This window comes from Puma concolor, chromosome D1, assembly GCF_028749965.1.
Source record: "Puma concolor isolate L17-30 chromosome D1, mPumCon1.1.hap2, whole genome shotgun sequence".
Lineage (NCBI taxonomy): Eukaryota > Metazoa > Chordata > Mammalia > Carnivora > Felidae > Puma > Puma concolor.
This window is the reverse complement of record NC_141676.1, coordinates 25,860,144-25,883,437: the sequence shown is the minus strand read 5'-3', so window position 1 is coordinate 25,883,437 and position 23,294 is coordinate 25,860,144. Positions and strand designations below refer to the sequence as shown.

The 23,294-nt window shown below is 50.7% G+C and overlaps 1 protein-coding gene across 4 annotated transcripts in view; it reads left to right on the top strand.

Annotated features, from left to right (window-relative positions):
• Nucleotides 1-21,493, top strand: part of LDLRAD3 (low density lipoprotein receptor class A domain containing 3) — a 242,038-nt gene extending 220,545 nt beyond the window's left edge. For all 4 annotated transcript variants that reach the window (XM_086677672.1, XM_086677675.1, XM_086677673.1 and 1 more), the window contains 2 exons: nt 16,410-16,755; nt 18,426-21,493. In XM_086677672.1, coding sequence (XP_086533798.1) covers nt 16,410-16,755; nt 18,426-18,663 — 584 coding nt within the window. In that variant the 3' untranslated portion in view covers nt 18,664-21,493. The remainder of the gene's footprint in view (nt 1-16,409; nt 16,756-18,425) is intronic.
• Nucleotides 21,494-23,294: the final 1,801 nt, after the last annotated feature.

Below are 23,294 nucleotides of genomic sequence, written 5' to 3'. Positions count from 1 at the left end.
AGGAGGCAAACGGCTCAAGTCAGGTTGTACAAGAGTCAAGGGCCAGACCAGAGAGGCCTCTGGAGGCCACTGTTAGGAAGTTGGAGTTGGAGTCCAATAGCTGCCTTCTTATTTACTTCCTAAAAAGCTTTCTGAAGGCAATGTGGAAAATGGAGAGGAGCAAAACTGGACATTGGGAGGCCAGCTAGGAAGTTCAAGTGGGAATCCATGCAACAGATCGTGGTAACTTCCCAGAATTCGGGAACAGCATTAGCAAACCTGCTCCTGGACTGGAGTTGGTCATGAATGGAAAAGGAAAGGCAGGAACCAGGGCTGGCATTGGCACTTCCAGCTCACGGGTGACCAGGATGGCATTTTGGGGTCGTAATGGATATTTGATGATGACAGTTGTTTTCTCAGCTCCCACTAAAGAGATTTTCTTTGCACTGACAATGGCATGCCTGAGGTAGATTCTTCCTCTCCCTGGTTTTTAAGGTTGGCCTGTCCCTGCGATACTGTTTATGTTTGATTACTCGACACTCAAACTCATCAAAGCATCACTGCTGCCCGTATCCCGCTTGAGTTAGCAGTATTCTGCTCTGGCCGCTGACACCGCAGGCTCAACAGACCATTGTATCATAGCTCACTGAGCCTTAATACGGGACCAGGAACTAACTGACCATCGAGTTCAAAGAATGTCGGCGAAGCATTTAATTTTGCAGCTCCCACCAAACACTCCAGGTAAAGAGATACAGTACACAGTAGAAATAGTAATTCTGTGCAGCCCTCCTTATTCAGCGATTCCAGGAGGCCCATGTATCCATTTTAAGCAAGCCAGTTACTTGCAGGAGCCCCCATGCTGTCAGATCGGGGAGCCTCGGTCACCTGAAACCCCTCTGTGCACAGGAGAGAGGGTGTCCTGGAGCTCTCCCATCTGACGGTTAGAAAGATTGGAACGTTGATCCCAATTCTTGAGCTCGTCACCACGCCTCACACCCCTCCCCTGCTGGCTCCCATGGGCTTTTGCTTTCCATGGTCTGCAGCAGAGCAGGGGCTGGAAAACTCTTACCCCCTTCCTTCCACTGCCCTGCACTCTTCTGTTGACATGTTTTTCTTAAGTCATTACACAATTGAGCAGAGTTCTAAAAAGGCCACCCGGGGGCCCTCGCTCCAATTACCCTCATCACTGAGTTTTGGTAGCAATCGTGAGTTCCTATTAAAAAATGCCTTTTTCTGCCTTAAACAGCCAATTAAGTTCCTTATTCTCCAGCCAGTTCTGTAACTGCCCTGTGCCTGTTTCTAAGCAGAGGCCATTCACCACCTAACTCCCCAGGTTATCACGGACACCCTTCCTCATCAGAGGCGGAGAGCAAGCTCGGAGGGCGTGCACTGTTCTTAGGCAGGCTCCGAAGGGCTCGAGGATCATGGGCGGTTTCCTCCATGCCAAGACGCCCCCTTGCCAGGAGCAGCAACAAGCCGGCGGTCTCAGTAGCATCTGCTGAAAATGCAGAGTCTTTCAGGAGGCTTCCCTGCCCCCTCTGCCCAAGAGCAGGTGGAAGGGGTAAGACCCCCTTTCGGTGGGGAAGACCGAAAACCCTTCGGTCTCTTGGAATAAGGACAACCGAGAATTCCCAGGGAGATGTCTGCTTCCTTCTGCCTTCAGTTTTACAACTTTCTCATGTCTTTCTCCTCTCCCCTCTGTCTCATTTTGCATTGAATCTTCTGGTGCTTGTCTCCTGGTTCTGGATGGTCCTAGGGTCCTAGCTTTTTTAAACATTTTTTTTAAACATTAAAAAAAAAAAAAAAAAACAGAACTGTGACCCACAGCCTCCAGCAATCAGCCCAGGACACCAACCCATTAACTGCAATAACCAGCCAGGAAGTCAAACCAAGCTCCATCCCGGCGGATGGGTCCCCTAATTTCCCTCGGGCTCAGGCCAGGACGGCTCCTGTTGTGGTCGATCTGACATGGAATAGGCTGGCAGCGTGGATTTTCCCATCCACCCCTCTTCCAGTTAATTTTAGAAACTTGAGTTACCATGGTAATGGTTCAGTGGGGTTTTTCGTGGTTCTCTTTTGATTCAGTCATTTGCTGGCCTGCCCTTTAAATTAAACTTTTTCAATCTGCAGCTAAATTGGGACACGAGATATGCTTGGAATAGGGACCCATGAAGGTGCTGCAGCCCCACGGGATTTTTTTTTTTTTAAACAAGCAAGTCAGGGTGGGTAGAGGATGCCTTTGGCGTGCAGTGGCCAAGACAGCTCCTGGAAGCTTCCATGCTGGAGAGAACGGGCCTCAGGCAGTCAAGGTAATCATGGGGTGCTGGAGAGAAGTGCGTCCCAGGGCTTCTCCATGCACTGAGCTCCCCCAGGGTAGGTCTCTGCTGCTTTGATCGTGTAATCCCCAGCACTGAGCACATGGCCTGACCCGCAGTCTGGGCTTCGTCAGCGGATAAACGCATGTGCGCCCAGCCAGACTTCCCTCCTCATCTCTTCCTTTCACCCTTGACGAGAGCGTGGAGTTCTAATGACCAGACCACCAGGGAGTGTCGCTTCCCTTCCATCCTTGGAAGGCCACAGCCTCTGCATCCCTACCATCCCACTGCCCTCCCTGCCTTCCGCTGGGTAGCATTCCCCTTCTCCACCGGTCAGCACCCACGAGCCCCTTTTTAACTGGGTTGGAGGGGACCAGACTGCACAGATGCTAGAAGGTCACAGAAGCGAGCTCACAGTGGTTCACTTGGTTCAGACTTCTTCAGACTTCTTTAGTGTTCATATCAACTGTGTGCTGTGTACAGGTTTCCAATCCCAGTTTTATACAGGCTCATAAAGGTGCAGGACATTGTCCGAGGTCTGTCATGTGGTCTAGGGCAGAACCAGAAGTCTCAGCCAGTCACTCCAACTCCCAAACACGGACTAACCACCATGCACGCTGCCCCTTTGCAGGGGTACGGCTGTCCCCCTTCACACGACCACTTACTTCCCTGTGTCAGTGGACAGGTGCATATTAATAGTAGCGACTGTCTATGCAGACCGTACTGTGCATGTCAGGACTTCACCTGGGTCAGCGCTGAACCCCGCGGTGCTGGGGCGTTTATCGGCCCTACTTTACAAGTGAGGGAACCGAGCATGAGGCTTGCCCAGAGTGTCACAGAGACTCAAGCCTAGGTGGGATGTGGGCCAGACTCAGGGATGAGGGTTGCACAGTTGGTGAAAGGCTAAATATACGGACCTACAGTGGCTAGACCATGTGTAAAAGCAGAACTCTGAGGGGCACCGGGGTGGCTCAGTCCGTTAAGCATCCGACTTTGGCTCGGGTCATGATCTTGCGGTTCTTGAGTTTGAGCCTGGCATCGGGCTCTGTGCTGTTTTGGATCCTCTGTCCACCCCCATCCCGCCCTTCCCCTGTACTCACTCTCTCTCTCCCTCTCTCTCAAAAATAAACATTAAAAAGAAAGAAAGAAAAAAAGCAGAACTGTGACCCACAGCCTCCAGCAACCAGCCCAGGACACCAACTCATTAACTGCAATAACCAGCCAGGAAGTCCAACAATAACCCTGGTGACAATGGGCCCCAAACCTCCAACACTTAACTGACAACCGACAGCTCCCCTACGCTTTGTCCCGGTTTCCAGCTTGGGGCCAACCAGCGTAAGCCAGATATGCAGCCCTCACCAATCTCACGGGATCAGGATGCCCCGTCTCTAGCTCCCCACACCAGCCGCCCCCACAGGGCACACCTCAAGCCTGCCCTTCCTCCCACTCTGCTGCCCGCCTTTGAGTCTCTGCCCAATTGCAAGCCATCGCGGCTGACTCCCTTGCTACAGCAAACTCTGAATGAATAGCCTTCGCTTTTCTCCTTTGCTTGGGCTTCCTTGATTTCCACACCAAGGGGGAGCGGGCACGGGCGCCAGCTCCGAAGGAAGGCGCTTGCCCGAGTGGGGTCGTGAGCACAGGTGTCCAGTGCTCCCACTGAGCCAGAGGGGCCGCGGGCCGTTCCCGTACCACCTCAGCCACCTCGCCGCCAGCCTGATGTCACACGCAGCATAGGGCGAGATGTCATGAGCGGGCCCGGCAGAGGGAAGGACCCAGGTCATCCCAACAGAGGGGACAGCTTTCTTCATGAAAGCGGTGGCATTTGAGCGAAGGCCAGGAGCAAGGTAGAATTTGCTAGGCTGCGATGGGGAAAGGGGGTGAGGTTGCAGCAGAGAAGCTGGGGTCCCTGCTCTCGGTGCTCTTGCCACACCCCCTGCGGCCCATCCTCCCGCTTCTCCTCGCCGCACACACGGTCCCCCTTCCCCAGGCTGCGTCAGCAGGGCCTTCCTACCCTCTGGCTTCCGGTGGCTGTGGCCAGTGGGAAGCACTAGCAGAAGCTAGAGGGGGTAGAAAGAGAAAAATTCAGCATATCTGTCCCCCCAGCTTCCTGTCGGCTCTCCTAGGTCCTAGGAGCCACCCATGCCTGAGGCTGGGAGAGCCTTCTGCTGTCCCGTCATTAAACTCTTCCAGCCTCCCTTTTTATTTTTTATTTATTTTTAATTTTTTTTTTTTTTTTTTTTTTTTTTTTTTTTACCATTTATTCATTTTTGAGAGACAGAGACACAGCAAGAGCAGGGGCAGAAAGAGAGGGAGACACAGAATCCGAAGCAGGCTCCAGGCTCTGCTCTGTCAGCATGGAGTCCGAAGGGGGGCTCGAACTCACGAACTGTGAGATCAGGACCTGAGCCGAAGTCGGACGCTTAACCGACCCAGCCACCCGGGCGCCCCCACCCCCACCCCCACCGCCCCAGTTTCCCTTTTTAAACCAGGAGGCTGTGGGACCCACTTGGACAGGCAGTAGGCACAGGCAGGAAAGCTGTGGGTGTGTCTGAAGAAGTGAGCACCCTGTTCGAGGCTGGGCCAGCCAGCACCTAGGAGGGCAGGTAGGGATGCAAGCAGTGAGAGGAGAGGGGAACCCACTCTCCCAGTGCGGAGCCGGGACTTTGCCCTCGGGACGTCGGAAGTTCAGGCAGGGTTGTGAGCAGGGGAGCAGAGCCCGCTCAGGTCTGCAGGTCTGCACAGGCTAGGCCTGGCCTGACTGGGTCTGGGCTCCGTCTCGGCCACTTCGGAGAGAAACCCACATGATCTGTCTCCACACTCCCAGCCCTGAGAGGTGGTGGGTCTGTAGATGACTCCGGGAGAGGGTTAAGTGGCCCCCATCTAATTTGTGGAAAGGAAGGTTCTAGAAGAACGGGACAGTGCTTTCGTACTCAACACCTGCACAGTTCTCTACCATCCTGAGCTCTGCCAGCTGCCCGTCAAATAGCAATACGACTATTTCAGCTGCAGGCGTGGTTCCACATTCCCTGAGCAGATCAGCTCAAGAGACCTGAGTGGGACCTGTCCTCATACCTCGTGAGTCTCTGGATGGTGGCCAGGCAGACGAGGGCTCAAGTCCCAGCTCTATCGCTTCCTGGCTGTGTGACCCGGGGCTGACGACCTGACTTCTCTGAGACTTAACTTTTCTCACCTGTGAGGTTACCGAGCTCACAGCCATGGAGCACTTGGCATGTGAGGCGCTTAGTCTCACGTGAAAGGTCGCAGGTGTTACTGGCAGGACAACGCCCTGAGACAGACACCTACAGAGCCCCAGAGTTAGAGACCCTCTGCCCACTTCCAGCAACATATTTTCACGGAGCACCATCTAGGGCACTGGGGATTCAGCAGTGACTAAGCAGAATACAGCTCTGCCCACCCACAGTTACATTTGAGTAGGAAAGAGATAATTCCATACACAATATAGCGGACGGTGACACGTGGTGACAAGTGCTGTGAAGACAGATAAGGCCAGGGGAGGGGCTGGATGGAGAAGCTTAGCGGTGGCTCGGAAAGTCCTCCCACTAACACTGACCTAGGAGCAGAGACTTGGGTGGGATACGGTGTGAGAGATGCAGATGCCCAGGGAGCGGCATACAGAGCAGAGGGCATAGCAAGGGCAAAGGCCCTGGGGCAGGTGCGTGCTTGGTGTGTTCTGAAACCACAGAAAGGAGGCCACTGAGTCTGTAGCATAGAAGCTGGGAAGGGGCAAGAGTGGAGGCCATGGGGAAGATTCGGACTTTGTACTGAGTATGTGGGAAGCTGCTGGAAGGTATTGAGCAGAGGATTCACATGAACAAAGGCATTTAGCTTCTAGAAGGACCGCTGTGCAGCTAAGGGGGAAAAGGCTAGAGGGTAAGTGGGGGTGGGGCAGGGATGCCTGTGGCTGGGACAGGGGTGGCCGTGGTGGAAGGTGTGAGACTAGGACCAGGACGAGGACCTGCCAGGGGCTGCTCTGTGCTTGTGAGGATCAGCTGTGTCTTGTGCTCCCCTTTGAGGAGTCCTTGTCCTGCCGGCTGGGACGCTGGGATGGGAGCATCAGCCCCCCAGTGTATGCAAAACAGGTCTCCCTTCCCCCTGGGGTGTGGGGGCCCAAGTGGTTAGGATTTTCGGAAATCTCCGGAAGTGGTGAACTCGTTCATGGTCAATAAAGCTCCTTCTTGGGAGCCCCTCTTGTAATGCTTCCGTTAGCAGCCATTTCCCCTAAATTATTCAGAAAGTTGTCTGCATTCAGAAGCTCCAAGGGCGCACACTCAGCAGTTCCCTGGGTGATAAGGCCTCACGGGCAGGCGTAGCACCAGCGAGCTGATTTTGCGTGCAGACCCGGAGAGCAGACCCGGGGCGGCCCTGGGCCTTGTGCGCATTTGAATACGATCAGCTCCGGCAGACTTGTCTCCCTAGGTGTCAAGATGCCGGGGCGTCATATACCCCTCCCGACGGAAGCTCGCATTTCACGCTCAGCAGCAGCTGCACAGTCGAGGCTCCTGGTGCTTGGCCGGTGTCAGTCAGTGATTGTGCTGCTGGGCCCCAACCAGCTGCGGCCTGGAGGTGGCGGCCACTGCTGCAGGAAGAGGGACCGGGGGCGGGGGGGGGGGGGGCCTAGGCGTTTGCTTCTCAGCTTCCACCTGTTAAGTTGGCAGCTGCAGCCACAGAACTTACCCCCGCCCGGCAACAGGGCCAGGGATGCCCCTATCTGATTTGTGAAGAGACAACTTCCAGAATGTTGGGAATGTGCTGTTTTGGAATATAATGAGTGTTCTGTCCATCCCAGGTAGCACCGAGGCTGATGAAGTGGTCACAGCCTCTTGTGGAGCATCGCGGTGAACGTTTGCCTAATAAGAAAGCCTCCGAGAAGTCCTGTACTATAACGACCAATAATAACTAGGGTTTGCTGAGTACTTACTGTGTGCCAGATACTGTTTTAAACTTTTTAAATGTATTTTCTCTTTGTGTCCCTAGTCAACCCTACGAGGTGGATTCTACTATGACCCTGTTTCACAGATGAGGGTTTTGAGGTGCAGAGAGGAGAAGTAACTTGACCTAGGTCGCACAGCTCAGAAGTGACAGAGCTGAGAATTGAATCTAAACACTTGGGTTCCAGAGCCTACGCTCTGAACAGCTACCAAGAGACTAGTTTGATTTGTTCGATCCAGTTTTCCTCACACCTGTTTGACCAAGGTCCCCGTTTTCACGGACTGTCTCTCGCCATCTCACTTACTCTGGAAGACTCTCTAGAATATGTTGACCAGAGTGTAGGATGCAGCCTCCATGGGAGCTCTTGGAGAAGGAAGACAACCCCACTGCTGGAGCACTGTGGTGGGGTGGCAAACGGGCAGGCGAAATGTGATGGATTTGGGCCTCAGACTCCTGAGTGCAAATGCTAGTTGTGCCAGCTGTTTGCTGTGTGACCGTCAGTACGTTACTTAACCCCTCTGGGCTTCAGTTTTCCCCTCTTGAAGATTGGCAAGACCAGGCTTCACTCAGCTTCAGAGTTCCCCTCGTCTTCTTATTCACTGTTTGAGTCTCTCTGTAAATGAGGAGATTGTGAATGATCGTGTTCCAACGTTAGTTTCCAGATAGGAAAAGGTACTCGGGGAGTACGTACTTCTTTACAAGATTGCGTGGCCCTGAGGAGGACTCCCAGGAGAGAGCCTGGCCCTGGGCCACCAGGACTGCCTCTTGAGAGCGTGTGAAAAATGAAAACGAGTCATGGGTGAAGAGCAGGGGTTCCGGACCCAGACGCCTGGGCTCTTCCCGGTTTCTCTGCTGGGAAGCCGTAATGGTAGTCGTGAATGAGAACTGAAGCTTTGGACCAGTGGGCACGTTCCTTGACATCCCTGTGTTCCCATTTCCTCATCTATAAAATGGCCTGCTTTATAGGATGGCATATTTGTTTCCTGTGTTCACCGTAACAGACCCCCACAGACTGGATGGCTTAAAACAACAGAAATGCGTTCTCTCGCTGTTCTGGAGGCCAGGGGCCTGGGGTTGGTTAAAGGATTGGCAGTGTTGGCTCTTTGTGGAGGCTCTGAGGGGAGTCTGTCCACGCCTCTCTCCTGGCTTCTGGTGGCTGCTGCAATTCCAGTCTGTCCTCGGCTGGGGCAACAGTGACTTCAGTCTCTGCCTCCATCTTTCCATGGCCTTCTCCCTTGTCTTGTTTTGTGTCGTCTCCTTTTCTCTGCTTATAAGGACACTCATCGTGGGATTGAGAGCCCTTCTAATTCGGGATGATCTCATCTTGGGAGCTTTACCTTAATTATATCTACAGAGACCCTTATAGGGTCTCTAACTTACTCAACTCTGTGTTGGGCACCAACTGTAGCATGGGGGACAGAAGCAAGCCTAGGCCCACCCTCGCGGCTCTCACGGTCTGCTCCGTCTACCTGAATGTTGTTGTTGCATCTTTGGTAATAGAAAAAAAAAAAAAAAAGGCAGCCTAAATGTACATCTCATCAGCAGAGTGTTAAGTAAGTTGTGATGCGTGTATATAGTGGGATACTTCACAGCTACTCTTTAACAAAGGTGTGGGTGGGTGAGGAGAGATGCCCACATGCAGAAATATCTGGACAGCAGGAACGAAAGTGTGTGTGGGCATCCACAGAGAAATTCTGAAGGATTTACACTGTGGGTCAAGAAACTAACAGCCAGGGGCGCCTGGGTGGCTCAGTGGGTTGAGCGACCGACTTCGGCTCAGGTCATGATCTCGGGGTCCGTGGGTTCGAGCCCCACGTCGGGCTCTGTGCCTGGAGCCTGCTTCAGATTCTGGGCCTCCCTCTCTCTCTGCCCCTGCCCCACTCATGCGCTGTCTCTCCCTGTCTCAGAAATAAATAAACATTAAAAAAAAAAAAAAAAGGAAAGAAAGAAAAAGAAACTAACAGCCAGTGAGCGAAGTCCGAGCTGCTGCCTGTTTATGTAAATAAAATGTGATTGGGACACAACCGTCCTCATTCACCAGTGTATCCTCAGCCGCTTTTGTGCTACACCAGTAGAGTAGTTGTGACTGAAACTATATGACCCACAAAGCATGAAATACTACTGTCCAGCCCTTGACAGAAAAAGTTTGCCAAGCCCTGGTTTACACCAAACTCTTCAACTGTTTTGTCCTAGTAGGTTTGGGGGGTGGGGTGTGTGTGTGTGAACATTTCTATTTTGCTTTTAATTTTAATGGATTTTTATAATCAGAAATAAAGCTCAGTTTAGAAGAAAAAAAAAAAGCATAAGGGACGCACCCTACCTGATTTTGAGACTAACTATAAAGCTCCAGTTATCAACATACTTAGTGGCATAAAGATTGGTATATGGTTCAGTCAAACAGAATAGAGAATCTAGAAGGAGACCTAGGCTTGTATGGTCAATTGATTTGCAACAAAGGTGCCAAGGTAATTCAGTCGGAAAGGGTAGGCTTTCAACAAATGGTTCTGGAACAATTGAATATCCAGAGGGAGGGGAGGAAAGAACATTGAACCATAAACAAAAATTAAGTTGCAGTGGATCAGAGATGTAAATGTGGGAGCTAAAGCTGTAAAATTTCTTCCCAGGCAAAGATTTCTTGGAGAGCACACAAAAAGCAGGAAACATAAGAGAAATAATTAATACAGTAGACTTCATAAGACAAATTTTAAATACTTTCTCTTCAAAAAGGCACTGTAAAGGAAGAGACAAGCCACAGACGGGGGAGAAAATATTTGCAAAACACATTTCTGGAAAAGGGATTGTATCCCAAAACGGACAAAGGATTCTTACTCCTCACCAAGTAGCCAAACGACCAAATTTTAAAATGGGCAAGAGATGTAAATAGACACTTCAGCAAAGAAGATCTGCATGTGGTGAATCAGCACGGGAACAGAGGCTCAGTGGCGTCATTAGTCCCCGGGAAATGCAACCTAAAACCTCCGTGAGCTATAACTACACGCCTATCGGAATGGCTACAATTCAAGACTAGCCACATTAAGTCCTGGTGAGGATGTAGAGTGGCTGGGGGAAGGGAAAATGCTGCAGCCGCCCCGAGGAAACAGTGTGAGAGTTTCTTCTAAGAAGCCTACACTCCCCGTGGGACCCAGCAGCCTTACCCCTCAGGTATAAACCCAAGAAATACGAAAATATTTGTCAGCACAAAGACCTGCATTCCAGAAACCGGAAACCACCCAGTTCCCCCTCTCAACACAAATTGTGATCCCTGCGTACAACAGAATGCTACTTGCATTTAAAAAAATTTTTTAATGGGTATTTATTTTTGAGAGAAAATCTCAGACACAATCTGAAGCAGGCTCCAGGCTCTGAGCTGTCAGCACAGAGCCCGACGCGGGGCTCCATCTCAGGAACGGCGAGATCATGACCTGAGCTGAAGTCGGACGTTTAACTGACTGAGCCACCCAGGCACCCCAACTCCGCATTTTCAAAGAGGGAAGTACTAATACCCAGGAATATGGATGAATCTCAGAAGCATCATGCCAAGTGAAAGGAGCCAGATGCAGCGGGCTATGTACTGTATAATTCCAGTTACATGACTTTCTGGAAAAAGCGAATCTCTTTGGACAGAACACAGATGAGTGTTTTCCAAGGGCGGTGAATTGACAACAGAGGAGCACAGAGAACTGGAGGGATGGAAAGGTTCTGTATCTTGTTTGTGGTCGTGGTTATGCAGCTGTTTCACTTTGTTCAACTCTAACTGCACGTTTTGAAAGGGTGCATCTGAGTGTGTGTAAATTATATATACTTCGATCAACCTGACTTTTTAAAATATATAATCTGGAGGAAAGTATACTTTAAAAATAATTTTTTTTTATAAAAGGCACACAGGAGTTGATTTTTCAGGGGAGTGATAAGGAGTCGGCTTGAACAGGGCAGTGAACATTCCAACAGGGACTCTGGACTCTGGGGGTCAGGCTTGGATGCCATTCTCAGGGTGTGGTGAGCCAGTCAGGGGTCTCAAGTGAGGGAACAATGGTGAGGCATGAACCCCGAGGGGTCCGTACGTTACAGGGAGAGAAGGAAGGGAAACCAAGACGTACAGTCAGCGTAGGCAGTGACAAAGTTGGTTGACGGTAGGCATGGTTTTAGAACGGATAATACAATACTAAGAGAAAGAAAGGGGTGAACAAATCTCTCTCACCTCTGCCCTCCATGCTGGGAGCTCCCAGCGTTACCAATTCTGTGTGTCCTAGAAACGTTCCACACAGTCTTGCTCCTGGGTGGCTCAGTCGGTTGAACGTCCGACTTCGGCTCAGGTCATGATCTCATGGTTCTTGAGTTCGAGCCCCACATCAGGCTCTGTACTGACAGCTCAGAGCCTGCAGCCTGCTTCGGATTCTGTGTCTCCCTTCTCTCTCGGCCCCTTCTCCGCTCATTCTCTGTCTCTGTCTCTGTCTCTCTCTCAAGAATGAAAATTAAAAAAAAAAAAAATGTCCCATGCATTTTTTTTAAATGTGTATTTATTTTAGAGACAGAGTGTGAGCAGGGGAGGGGCAGAAAGAGAGGGAGACACAGAATCCGAAGCAGGCTCCAGGCTCTGAGCTGTCGGCACAGAGTCCGACGAGGGGCTCGAACCCACGAACTGCGAGATCGTGACCTGAGCCGAAGTCGGCCCCTTAACCGACTGAGCCACCCAGGAGCCCCTCCATGCATTCTTCATTGAACTTTGCTTCTTTTCCCGTATCAAGATATCTTTCAGATGGTTCCATATCAGTGTATGTAGAGCTGCCCTGATCTTTTCGAGAGGTGTGGTATTGTATGGATATCACAGCTAATGGTTCATTTAGCCCGGCCACAATTGATAGACATTTAGATCATTTCCGATATGTGTGCTATTACAAATGATGCATCCATGAACACTCACATTAAAAAGTCATTTCTCATCTGTGTGAGTGTATCTGTCAGATAGACCCTAGAGAGCGGAATGGTTGCACCAAAGAAGATGTACGTTTTTATTTTGCTGTGTATTGCGAGCCCTGTCTCCACCTGGGCTGCACCAGTTCACCCTCCCATCAACCGTGCATGGATAATTACACCTGTTTTCCCCAGACCTGGCCAGCAAAACGTGAAATCAAACTTTGCGTTGGCCCGTGTGCTAGGTGAGAAATTGCGTCTCCTGGGAAATCTGATTTGCGTCTGGAGGAAGGAATAGTTTAGAAGCAAAGAGACCACCCAGTCACGAGCGCCGGCTGCTTTCGTGCCTCCCTCAGGCCAGACAGCGCCTCTCCGTGAATTAGAAAGGGGCCCTCCTCCTCCGGACACCTGAGTGCCCTCTGCCGGAAGACTGTGGTGATAACCGTACAAATCTGAGATGACTCTGCGGCGGAGACACCCCCTGGCGCTGGGGACAACACAGCCTGCTCTACCCCAGGCATGACGGGAGCTGCTGGCGGTTTTGAGAGCACCGTGGTCTCCGGGTAGTAACCAGATTGCCTGCAATTAATGTAGTGGAAACAGCGGATACAGGACAGGAATTCCAGCTGACAGCGGAGCAGAGGGCATTGGCTTGAGGGACAGCCAGAATAAATGGAAACTTCATTATCCATGGATTATGCACTTAGAACTCAGGTCCCAGGCAACTCTGATATTAGTAATTTGGCCAGCGGGCTCATTAAGCTCTTGAGAAAAGTGAATCTAGTTAATGAATTAATACAAGATGACATTTTACACACCGAGCAGAAACGAGACCGGGCACCACTGAGTTATGTAACATCGTAATTTCTCGAGTGAACGTGATTGCTGCTTCTCGCCTGCCAAAGTGGGCAGATCTGGAGAGAGCCTGCTTTCGGAGACACAAATGAGCCTGCTAAGATCTGCAGTCGATTCCCATTCATTTTAAAGCGCTCCCTCTTGTGTTCTTAAAACTTCAAGTCACGCAAGGTAGTGTTTTAAAATCTCTGGACCCGTTTGCTTTCCTGAGGAAAATCCACCTGCTTTCGTGTTTTAGGAGACATATCGCCCTAAAAAGGAGCTCATTCAATTCTTACCCTCTCTTCCATTCTTACTGCCCCCCCCACACACCACCCCCCTGCCAGAGCGAGGCTTCTCCAGCCTCTGCCTCTGGTCCAGAGAAGTTGGTGAGGAGAATGGAAAGAATGTGAACACTCGGAGTTAGCATTATCCAGTTGGGGATGATGACAAGTTCTGGGGGTGGATGGTGGTGAGAGTTGCACAGCTATGTGAATGTACTTGGTGCCAGTGAACGATGCCCTTGAAAAGGGTGAGAATGGCAAATTTTATAAGTTACATGCATATTTTACACAATAAAAAAGCAAGCAGAACTGGCATTAACCGAGGGCAAACACTTGCCAGGCACTTCACCTATTATTGTATTTTACCTTCCCAGTAATCCAAGGATTCGGCTAGTCTTTTTCCCACCACTGCCACTGCCGCCATTTTAAACATGGAGGCAGCTGGGGCTCATGAAAGTGCAGTCAGTTGCTTCAGCAGCAGCCAGAAGTGATGTCCCCAGAGGGGCACCTGGGTGGCCCAGTCGGTTAAGCGTCCGACTTCGGCTCAGGTCATCATCTCGCAGTTCGTGAGTTCGAGCCCCACGTCGGGCTCTGTGCTGACGGCTCAGAGCCTGGAGCCTGCTTCGGATTCTGTGTCTCCCTCTCTGTCTCTGCCCCTCCCCTGCTCAGGTTCTGTCTCTCTGTCACTCTCAAAAGTAAATAAACATTAGGAAAAAAAATGTTAGAAGTGATGGCCCCAGGATTCAGCCCCTCAGCTCTGTGCTTGACATCACAGAATGAAGAAGATATTTTCTTTCAAGCCTGAATTCTGAAACATACACACATAGAAGCCCCCACCCGGCTTTTAGTTATCTAAACTGAGAGCAGACAGTACTCCAGCAGCACCCCAGATGGTCACAGCTAATAGACTCGAGAAAAATCCCAAACTGCCTCCTTCCCTCAACTGTCTGCAGCACACTTCTGTGTGTTGTCTAACATCTTACTTGCATCTTTCTGTATAGTTAATCATTGAAACAGCGACCTACAGGAACATCGTAGCTTTTCGTTCATGTTTGAATGTGGCCAGAAAGAAATGAACATCAAGCCTGGAGCTTGAGGGGGAAAATCTTCATGTGTCTCAGATTAGGATTGTTTGGGGGACTCGAGACGTTTCTATCAGGAAAGGAGAGAAGGTAGTGTGTTCCCCAGCACATGGTTGTTTTTGTTTTTTGTTTTTTGTTTTTTTAATGTTCGTTTTTGAGAGAGAGAGGGAGACACAGAATCCGAAGCAGGCTCCAGGCTCCGAGCCGTCAGCACAGAGCCCGACGCGGGGCTCGAACCCACAAACTGCAAGGTCATGACCTGAGCCGAAGTCGGACGCTTAACCGACTGAGCCCTCCCACCCAGCGTGTGGTTTTTTGATGGAGAAGTATCTGGGTTCTAGGCCTGGACTCTTCTACTTGCATCGTGTGTGAACTTAGACAAGTTAAATCACCTCTGAGCCACTCTGCCGTCTGGAAAAAAGGAATCATAAAATACTGACAGCACCTGCCTTACCAGGGTGTGTGAATACGTGGTTTTTTTTCCGCTGAGCTGAAGGCATTTATTGAGTGCCTGCTCCGTGCCCGGCACCATCCCGCACACTGGGGATGCTGTGATGAACAGGACGGGCGTACATCTGGTGACGAGGGATTGGGAATGCTTGGCCCAGCTCCAGGACACAGGGCCCGGGCCACTGGGGTTGCTGCTCCTGCTGCTACTTTACGTCTACGTTTTGGCGCCTGTGGACCCACCAAAACCTCACTGCTTCAGAGGTTGGACACGCACAGGGGGTGGTCACCAGATTTGCTCACTTGGGCTGTATTTAGACTATTCTTCCAGCTGGGCCACAACAGTGGTAGTCGTGGTTCTTCTGCAGAGATGAGGAGTCCCCAGCTTGAGACACCACTCTGGTTTCCTAGGGTCAGCCCGGACCTTGTCTTGTTGCCACATGTGTTCTGCTGACCGGAAAGCCCCTCACCTGAGTGTGTGAAGCATGGCTTGTTATACACTTGGAAAGGCGGGGTGGGCCACCTGCCAGGGGTAGGACATGTACCAGACCGTTGCTTGCAGACTCCGAGGAAGTGCTTGCAGATTGCCTAGCGAGTCTGGTTAGGGGGCCGCAGGACGGAGCTTTAGGGGCAGGGCTCTGATGTCAGATCACTGGGCTCAGATCACACACCGCTGTTTTTTCCTAACCCTGTGACCCTCATTAGGGGACCCAAACCCTCTGAGCTTCCCTTTCCTCATCTGAAAAAGAAGGCGGTTACAGCATCTAATTCATGGACTTGCTGTGAGGCAAGTAGATGGAATAAAGCATGTGTCTGTATGTCTCGAACACGCACCCCCGTAGCACAATGTGTCAGCTGTTCTGAGTGCTCGATCATTATTCACACATTCCATGCTCCCGATTGCCCAGGGGATTGGTCACTCTTACTATCCCCATTTTACAGACGAGGAAATTACAGCACAGAGAGGTTGGCCACTTTCCAAGGGGCACATAGACAGTGAGTTCATTCATTTGTTGAATGAACGAACGAATGAGTTCCAAAGGGCACAGAGGCTGGGACTTGAACCTAGTCTGGCTCCAGGGTGCATGATGTCGGCCTGTGCCGTGCTGGCTCTCTATCTTGAAAGCTCCAGATAGGGCCTGGTGTAAAATAATCACTCTGCAGACAGAGGGAGCCCCAGCCAAACCGACCCCTGTTCCTCGTAGACGTGATACTTCGAATTCCCAGGGGATTTCCAGCCCCGGGCAACCATTCATCTGTTTTCTGTCTCTATAAATTTGCCATTCCTGGACATTTCCTATAAATGGAATGATACGGCATGTGTGCGTCTGGCTTCTTTCATCTGGCATAATGGTTTCGAGGTTCACCCGTGGTGTCACATGCATCAGTCCTTTTTATGGCCAAACAGTATCCCGTCGTGTGGGCATCCCGCATTTTGTTTATCCATTCACCAGTCACTGAACACGATGGGGCGGTTTCCACGTTCCGGCTGTTGCGAATCGTGTTGCTCTGAATGTTTGCGTGCGCTTCCTGGGACTGACTCCGAGGCAGAAGGTGAGCCAGGTTGGTAACCTCCCTCCTCTTTTCTCCCCTCTGGGGTTTCGCAGAACCAGGCAGTGGGCAGGTGTTTGTGACCTCAGAGAACCAGCTCGTGTACTACCCCAGCATCACCTACGCCATCATCGGCAGCTCTGTCATCTTCGTGCTGGTGGTGGCCCTGCTGGCCCTGGTCCTGCACCACCAGCGGAAGAGGAACAACCTCATGACGCTTCCGGTGCACCGGCTGCAGCATCCCGTGCTGCTCTCCCGCCTGGTGGTCCTGGACCACCCCCACCACTGCAACGTCACCTACAACGTCAACAACGGCATCCAGTACGTGGCCAGCCAGGCCGAGCAGAACGCGTCGGAAGTGGGCTCCCCGCCCTCCTACTCAGAGGCCCTGCTGGACCAAAGGTGCGTGCTGGGTGGCAGAGCCTGGGGGAGGGAGGTCAGCGTGGGGAACGCGGGACAGGCGCACACACCTGGGTTCCGGGTGCCTGCCACGAGCCCGCGCTCAGCAGCAGACGCGACAGCAGTGTCTGGCCTTTACCGGGTCCTGGCAAGACAGTATCATCTCATTTACTCCTCTCTGCAAGCCACTGGGGGAGATTCATTATTTGCCTTAGTTTTACAGACAAGCACACGGAGGCTCTGGGATGTTAAGTTACTTGTCCGAGGACATAGACCTAGGATCCTGGCCAACTCAGCCACACCGATACATGTTCAGACCATGGGGCCTCACCCCCTACTCCAGAACAGCGCCAGTGGCCATATTAGAGGTGGTTCATACTGTTGAACCAATGAACGAACGGATGAATGAATGAATGAATGAATGAGTTCCTTGCTTGCCTTCATTTATAAAATGAAAGGAGTAGAATAGAGCACTCTCAAGCTTTTTAAAACAACAGGACCCTCATTTCAAATGGAGTTGGACTAGAAAGCCAACAGAGAAAGTCAAAAAGCAGAATTCTGTATGGAAGCAGGTGGTAGGCCTCCCCACCCTCCCCTCCCTTCTTGGGTGACCTCCAGGGTGTCCCCAAGAACCCATTTGGGAAGTTCACTTTGGCTCTCAGAGTCAAAGAAAGAAGAGTGCTCTCTTCCTCTGAGCCCAGGACTTACCCGGTGCGGCGAGAGGCCTTTTGAAGCTCTTGTGCCCGGGCTGACTGGGCTCCTCTCCCCGCTCCAGTGGCAGCTCTCGTATATTTTAAACTTTGTTTCTCCTTCTCATAAAAGATAACCGTCACTTGAGCGGGTTGTGCTTAAGGACGTCGTTGCAAATAAGCGTCCGAGCCCAGGACCTCACTCACCACTCATAACCTCTTTATTTGGACCCTCCAATGCAGAGTAAAGTTTAAATTGCAGAATCTGGAGTCGGAACACCTGGGTTTCAATCCCAGAACTGCTGCTTACTAGTTATTTGTGGTCCTCTGCAAGTCACTTAATGCCCCCTTGCCTCAGTTTCCTCCCCAGTACAATGGCCTGCCCTTAATGCGCTTGTGAGCACTAAATAAGGTAATGAAGGTAAGGCAGGGGGGCATGGTGTCTGACTCCCAGTGAGCACTGCAAAATAGACTCTTCCCTTAAGTTATCGCCCTGCAAGCTAGGTGTCATTATTACCCCTTCTGCAGAGCACCGAGCCATTGAGAAGATACCCTCTCACCCAAGTCCACATTGCCAGTTCTCGACTTTCAGTAAGAACCCCAAATTCTGTGGACCGTCAGAGGTTCAGTCCTGGACCGCAGGGCCCCTCACTGGTGGAGCCAAGTGTCCCCGCCAGGCCGCCCAGGACAAGGCAAGGGGACGCTTGGCATCCTCGACCCGGGGCCACCCAGAGGATATGGCTTGGACACCTGCCCATGCAGCACGAGCCAGCCAGAGCACACTGACCTTTGTCCGTTCCCTTGGTCTTGTTGCAGACCAAGGGTCCTCCCAGAACCCAGAGAGCCGCCCCACCTGGGGGACACATCAGCATCCCACAGACCAGGGCGGAAGGTGGGGCGACCGCCTTGCCTTGGCTCCTGACACGTCGTCCTCCCTCCCCTGTCCCCTGCCTCTCCCGCCCCATCCTGCCTTCTTCTTTGCAGACCCGCGTGGTACGACCTTCCTCCGCCACCCTACTCCTCCGACACTGAGTCTCTGAACCAAGCGGACCTGCCCCCTTACCGCTCCCGCTCCGGGAGTGCCGACAGCGCCAGCTCCCAGGCGGCCAGCAGCCTCCTGAGCGCGGCAGACAGTGGCCACGGCCCGGGGCAGCCCGGCCCCCCGGAGAGCGCCGCAGGGCCCAGGGACTCCGCGCCCAGCCAGGGCACCGCAGAAGTATAAATCTGGCGCTTCCAAAGTCCATGTGGGTTAATCTGCTCTGACTTGGTTACCATCCTAACAACTCAGCTCATGGGGAGCTCCTCAGGGTGCCTCGAGGAGGGATTTCGGGTGTCAGCGGTCTCTCCGTCCCCTTCCTACCCTCTCCCCCCGCTTCCTACCCTCTCCCCCCACCCCACCCCAGATTTCAGGGATGTTCTTTAGAAGGAGACCTGGTGTTTTTCTGGCCTCTCGGGCGACACGATGTGTTGTGCCATCTTTTCTGGGAGGTCACTCGTCCTGCGGGGCCCAGGAGCGTGAGCTCACTTGCCACGTCATTGTGTCATTGTTGGAATGTTGCGGACAAGGCAACGTAAGTTAGCAGGCGGCCGGATAAAGCGGCATTTGAGGAGTCCTGGGGAACGCAGCGCTCCTGTGCCGTGTTGGATGTCCAGAAGGGTGGGAGACACCAGCCCGAGTTCCCCGTGGCTGCTACCATATGGCTCCGTGGGAGGTTTGGGTCGGATGATCCTCCAGGAGGCCGTCGTGGATGGCTGCCCTGGGAAGAATCCAGGTGAGCACCAAAGCCTGCCTCACACTCTCCTGCGCGCCGCCCTAGGTTCGGCCGAGGCCGTGGCCAGAGGAGACAGCCATGAGTTACACCCTTCCGCAATCACCAGTGGCCTTTTGGTTCTCCGAGTGACTCTGAACCATTTACTTGATAGATTCAGGCTTTAAAACCTTCCCCAAGAATCCTCGTGTTGAGGGTTTTTCTCTGCAATGTGTCATCAGCCTCATCCCGGAACGGGCAGGGGGCCTCTGCCGTGAGTTCGTCCGAGTTCCCAGCTCTTCAAATGCAAGCTGCCGAGAGCCTGGGCCTGCTGAGGGCCACAGCCCTTCTCTGGCTTCTGGACCGTCCCCTTCCTGGCTGTGACCTTCCCGGAGCCAAGGGCTGAGGACCCCAACTTGAATTGGCCAAAAATCTGATCTGGTCCTCCGTCCCTGTAAACCACGCCCATCTGTGCCCATCCATGCAACTTTCAACACTAGCTTCCGACGTCACCTTAACACCCAGAAGTCCTCTTACCTGTGCGTTTGGACTTGAGGACACTGTGGTTGATGACACACGTGAGAATGTTCAGGACCTCCCACCAGAGCTCCTGGGTCCCTGTGTTGCACACACTCCCCTTCCCAAGGCCCAGATACCAGCGTCCTGACTTAGGATTAGGGCTAGGGTTAGAGTCAGGGTCAGGCTTCTTCTGACTTGCCATAGTTTCTCCTCTAAAAGACGTGGACGGTAGATAATTTGGAGTCAAGATTTGCCATTCGGACTTTTTTTGTTGTTTTTTAATCTCTTAGAAATGCATTTGAAACAGTGTGTTTGTTTTTTCCCTTCTAGTTAAGGGATTATTTATATGTGTATAGGAAAGCTGTCTCTTTGTTTTCTTTTGTTTTTCCTTTAGTGAGGTCCAAAGAAAGATACAAAAAGGAGATCACACCTTTGTCCCGCTGAGCCCTGACACCGGGTCACTGCAGACTGACCTGTGTGCCTGGCGTTCGTGCATTGTTGCACTTTGAGTTGTTATTTATCAAGTTCTTGAAGGTTGCAGAAGGAGGGATGTCTTTCTCCCTCAGTTCAGAGTCTCTGTGTTTCTGCTAGTGTTTCTCTTTCTCTGTGCCCAGCTACCTGCAGGGCCCGCTCCCTGGAGATACAGTGGGTAGAAATGTAGGCGTTATTTGGCAAGAAACCACCCTGATGGGGCACAAAACTGGAACCAGGCGGAACCACTCCAGGCAGCGCTCACCCATTCAGGACTTCTTCCCGCAGCGGAAGAAATTTTCGGTAACCTCTTTGATGCTAATTTAAATGGAGCCTGCAGGAGTGGGGGACGAAGTAGCATTTAGTGATCCTATTCTGTGGACTTTTTTGGGTTTTTTTTTTTTTTTAACCATATCCAAAATATGTTACAGGAAAGCTAGCGACTTGGTGATTTCTTTCTTTCTAAGTTAAAGAAAAGGAGACTAGTCGTTTCTGTCTTTCATTTTTTAAATAACACTTGAGTTATTTTCCATGTACTCTGATACAGAAAGAACTTAATGATGGTATCCAGAGTGTGGTAGGAACTCTGGCTGAACATTTCATCTCCTGTGAGTCAGAATGGCTTTATTTCTTCTCCCTTTGATGGGCCCATGCTCCTTCCTGGTATTTTGGAAGTTGTTTAGAAGAAAGGATTCTAATTTTAATTAATTGTGCAGTGAATTAATCTCACTCGCTTTTCTGCTTCCAGGCATCTTAGGAAAAACAAATGGTCTTAGTAGATAAGAAAACCTATTAATGTTGTTGTTTTTTTAAATAAACACAGGGACATTTTTATTATAGATTTGATTTTTTTTAATGAATCTTTTTAAAAATATATAAATAGGGCACCAAAGCTACAGGGGTTTTTCCTGTTTTTCCCCCTACTCAAAATGGCAAATAAGTGGCCAGCAATATTTTTTAACTCATTTCCATCCAGAATATTTTTTTATACATTGCCTAAATCTACACCAACCAGGAAACCGTCTCTGTGCTTTTTTCTCAGATGAGAGCAGCGAATTCTTTTTATTTTAGCATTAAAATTAGCGGCACTGTAATTGATAGCTTACCCCCTGATTCAGCCCCTACTCTGAAACTGACATCTTTTTCAAACATGCAACAAAGTGGTTGATAAATAGTGTGTGATGTTCAGAGTTGATGCAAACTGGAAAGTTTGTGTGTGGTTGCTTTTTGTGTTTTGGTTAAGTTTTGGTTTGGGTTTTTGTTTTTGTTTCTTAATTTTTATACTTTTAAATAAACTTGCAGTTTCATTCTTTCTGTTGGTGTGAATGGTTCTTAATCCACGTTTCTCCTCCATGGCAATATAACAAGTGTATGGTCACTTCTTTTGGCTTCCGCAGTGAATTTATGCCATAATGAAATGAGAAAAAAGGAAGAGTATAGTGATGGGACCTCAAAATGTGATGTGGTTTATGGATTCCATAGCCCGTGTGGCTAAGGTGCAGAAGTGAAGTCATGGACACCAGTTAGTATCATCGGCCCATCAGGAGATGGGCATTAATTGCCATTACTGTGGTGCTGTTTGAGGGAAAAGGTCAAGTGACTGGGACAGCTGTTACAGAGTCTGACCGCATATTCAAGGGCACACCACAGTTCTTGCACAGGTAGGCTGGTTGTTAGTTTTGAACCCCAAATGGCTCAGACTGGCCCTACTAGTGATGGTAACATCTTCGTGCTCTTTTAAAAAATTTTTTTCTTAACATTTATTTATCTTTGAGAGAGAGAGAGAGAGAGAGAGGGAGACAGAGTGCAAGTGGAGGAGGGACAGAGAGAGAGGGAGACACAGGACCCAAAGCAGGCTTCAGGCTCTGAGCTGTCAGCACAGAGCCCAACGCAGGGCTCAAACCCACAAGCTGCTGAAGTCAAGATGCTTATCTGACTGAGCCACCCAGGCGCCCCATCTTTGTGCTTATCTAAGTCTCATTGTGGAACCCTGCGTTGATTGATTCTGCAGGGACAGTTTCCATGAGAAGTCAGGATGTCCAGGAGATCACCACCACCCAGGAACAGGAGTAACCCTGGCCTTGGCCATGATTGAAATCCACATGGATTTCTAAACACAGAATGTACAGAACCAAGCTTCAGATCACATATTGGCCCCCCCAGGTGTCTCAAAAAGAAGACTAGGCTATCAGACAGTGATATCCCAAATATACGCCAGGCCATATCCTGCCCCACGTGATCTAGAGTAGACCTTCCAAGCAGTATGCTCCAAAGATTTGTCAAGTTATTAACTCCTTCATCTCTCAGAGTACCATTGCTTATGGGTGCCAGGATGAAGAAATGATCGAGAAGCACTAAAATCTAGAGCAAAGATCAGGAAACTTGTGTGTGGAGGGCCAGATCACTAAATATTTCTGGCTCTGCATCCATATGGTCTTTGTAGGAATGACAAGAGCAGCCATAGACAACAAATAAGCAAATGGACATGGCTGTGTTCTAGGAAAACGATTTATGAAAATAGGTGGCTGGCTGGCTTTGGTCCATGGGCTGGAGTTTCCCAACCCCTGATATAAAAGAACATTCCCACACTGAGCTCATGGGTCCAAAGCACTGTAGAAAAGAAACAGTATGTTCGTGGCCTGGAATGTTAGAATCCCCCAAATGGAACCAATCTTTAAAAAACTTAAAAAGAGGAGAACTTATGAAGCAGACAATTCAAGGACCTGTGAAATTAATGTTAATTGGCCCTGTAGGCTCTTTTCCAGTGAATAAGAAAATACGGGATTAAGGTGAGTACAGGCTTTCCCAATGAGGTCGGGGTGAATGCAGGGGTCCTGGTCAAAAAACGACTCTCGCTAGGGATTCTCTAACATGATCAGCTGACACAACTGTCTGTCTTTTAGAGAAAAGTCCATGAGAACAAGAAGTATTGTCCGTATTCGCTACTTAGCTTGCCGCCCTGAGGCAGGGCAGTAGATTCAAAGGGAAAACTACAAAATAGAAGGGGCTTCAGATGACTTCAGTGGAGGTGTGGTAAGTGCATCCCGTGAGACCTTAGGAAGAACGTCAATGAGAAAATATGCTGAGTTGGGTAAGATCATGGGTTCACCTCCAG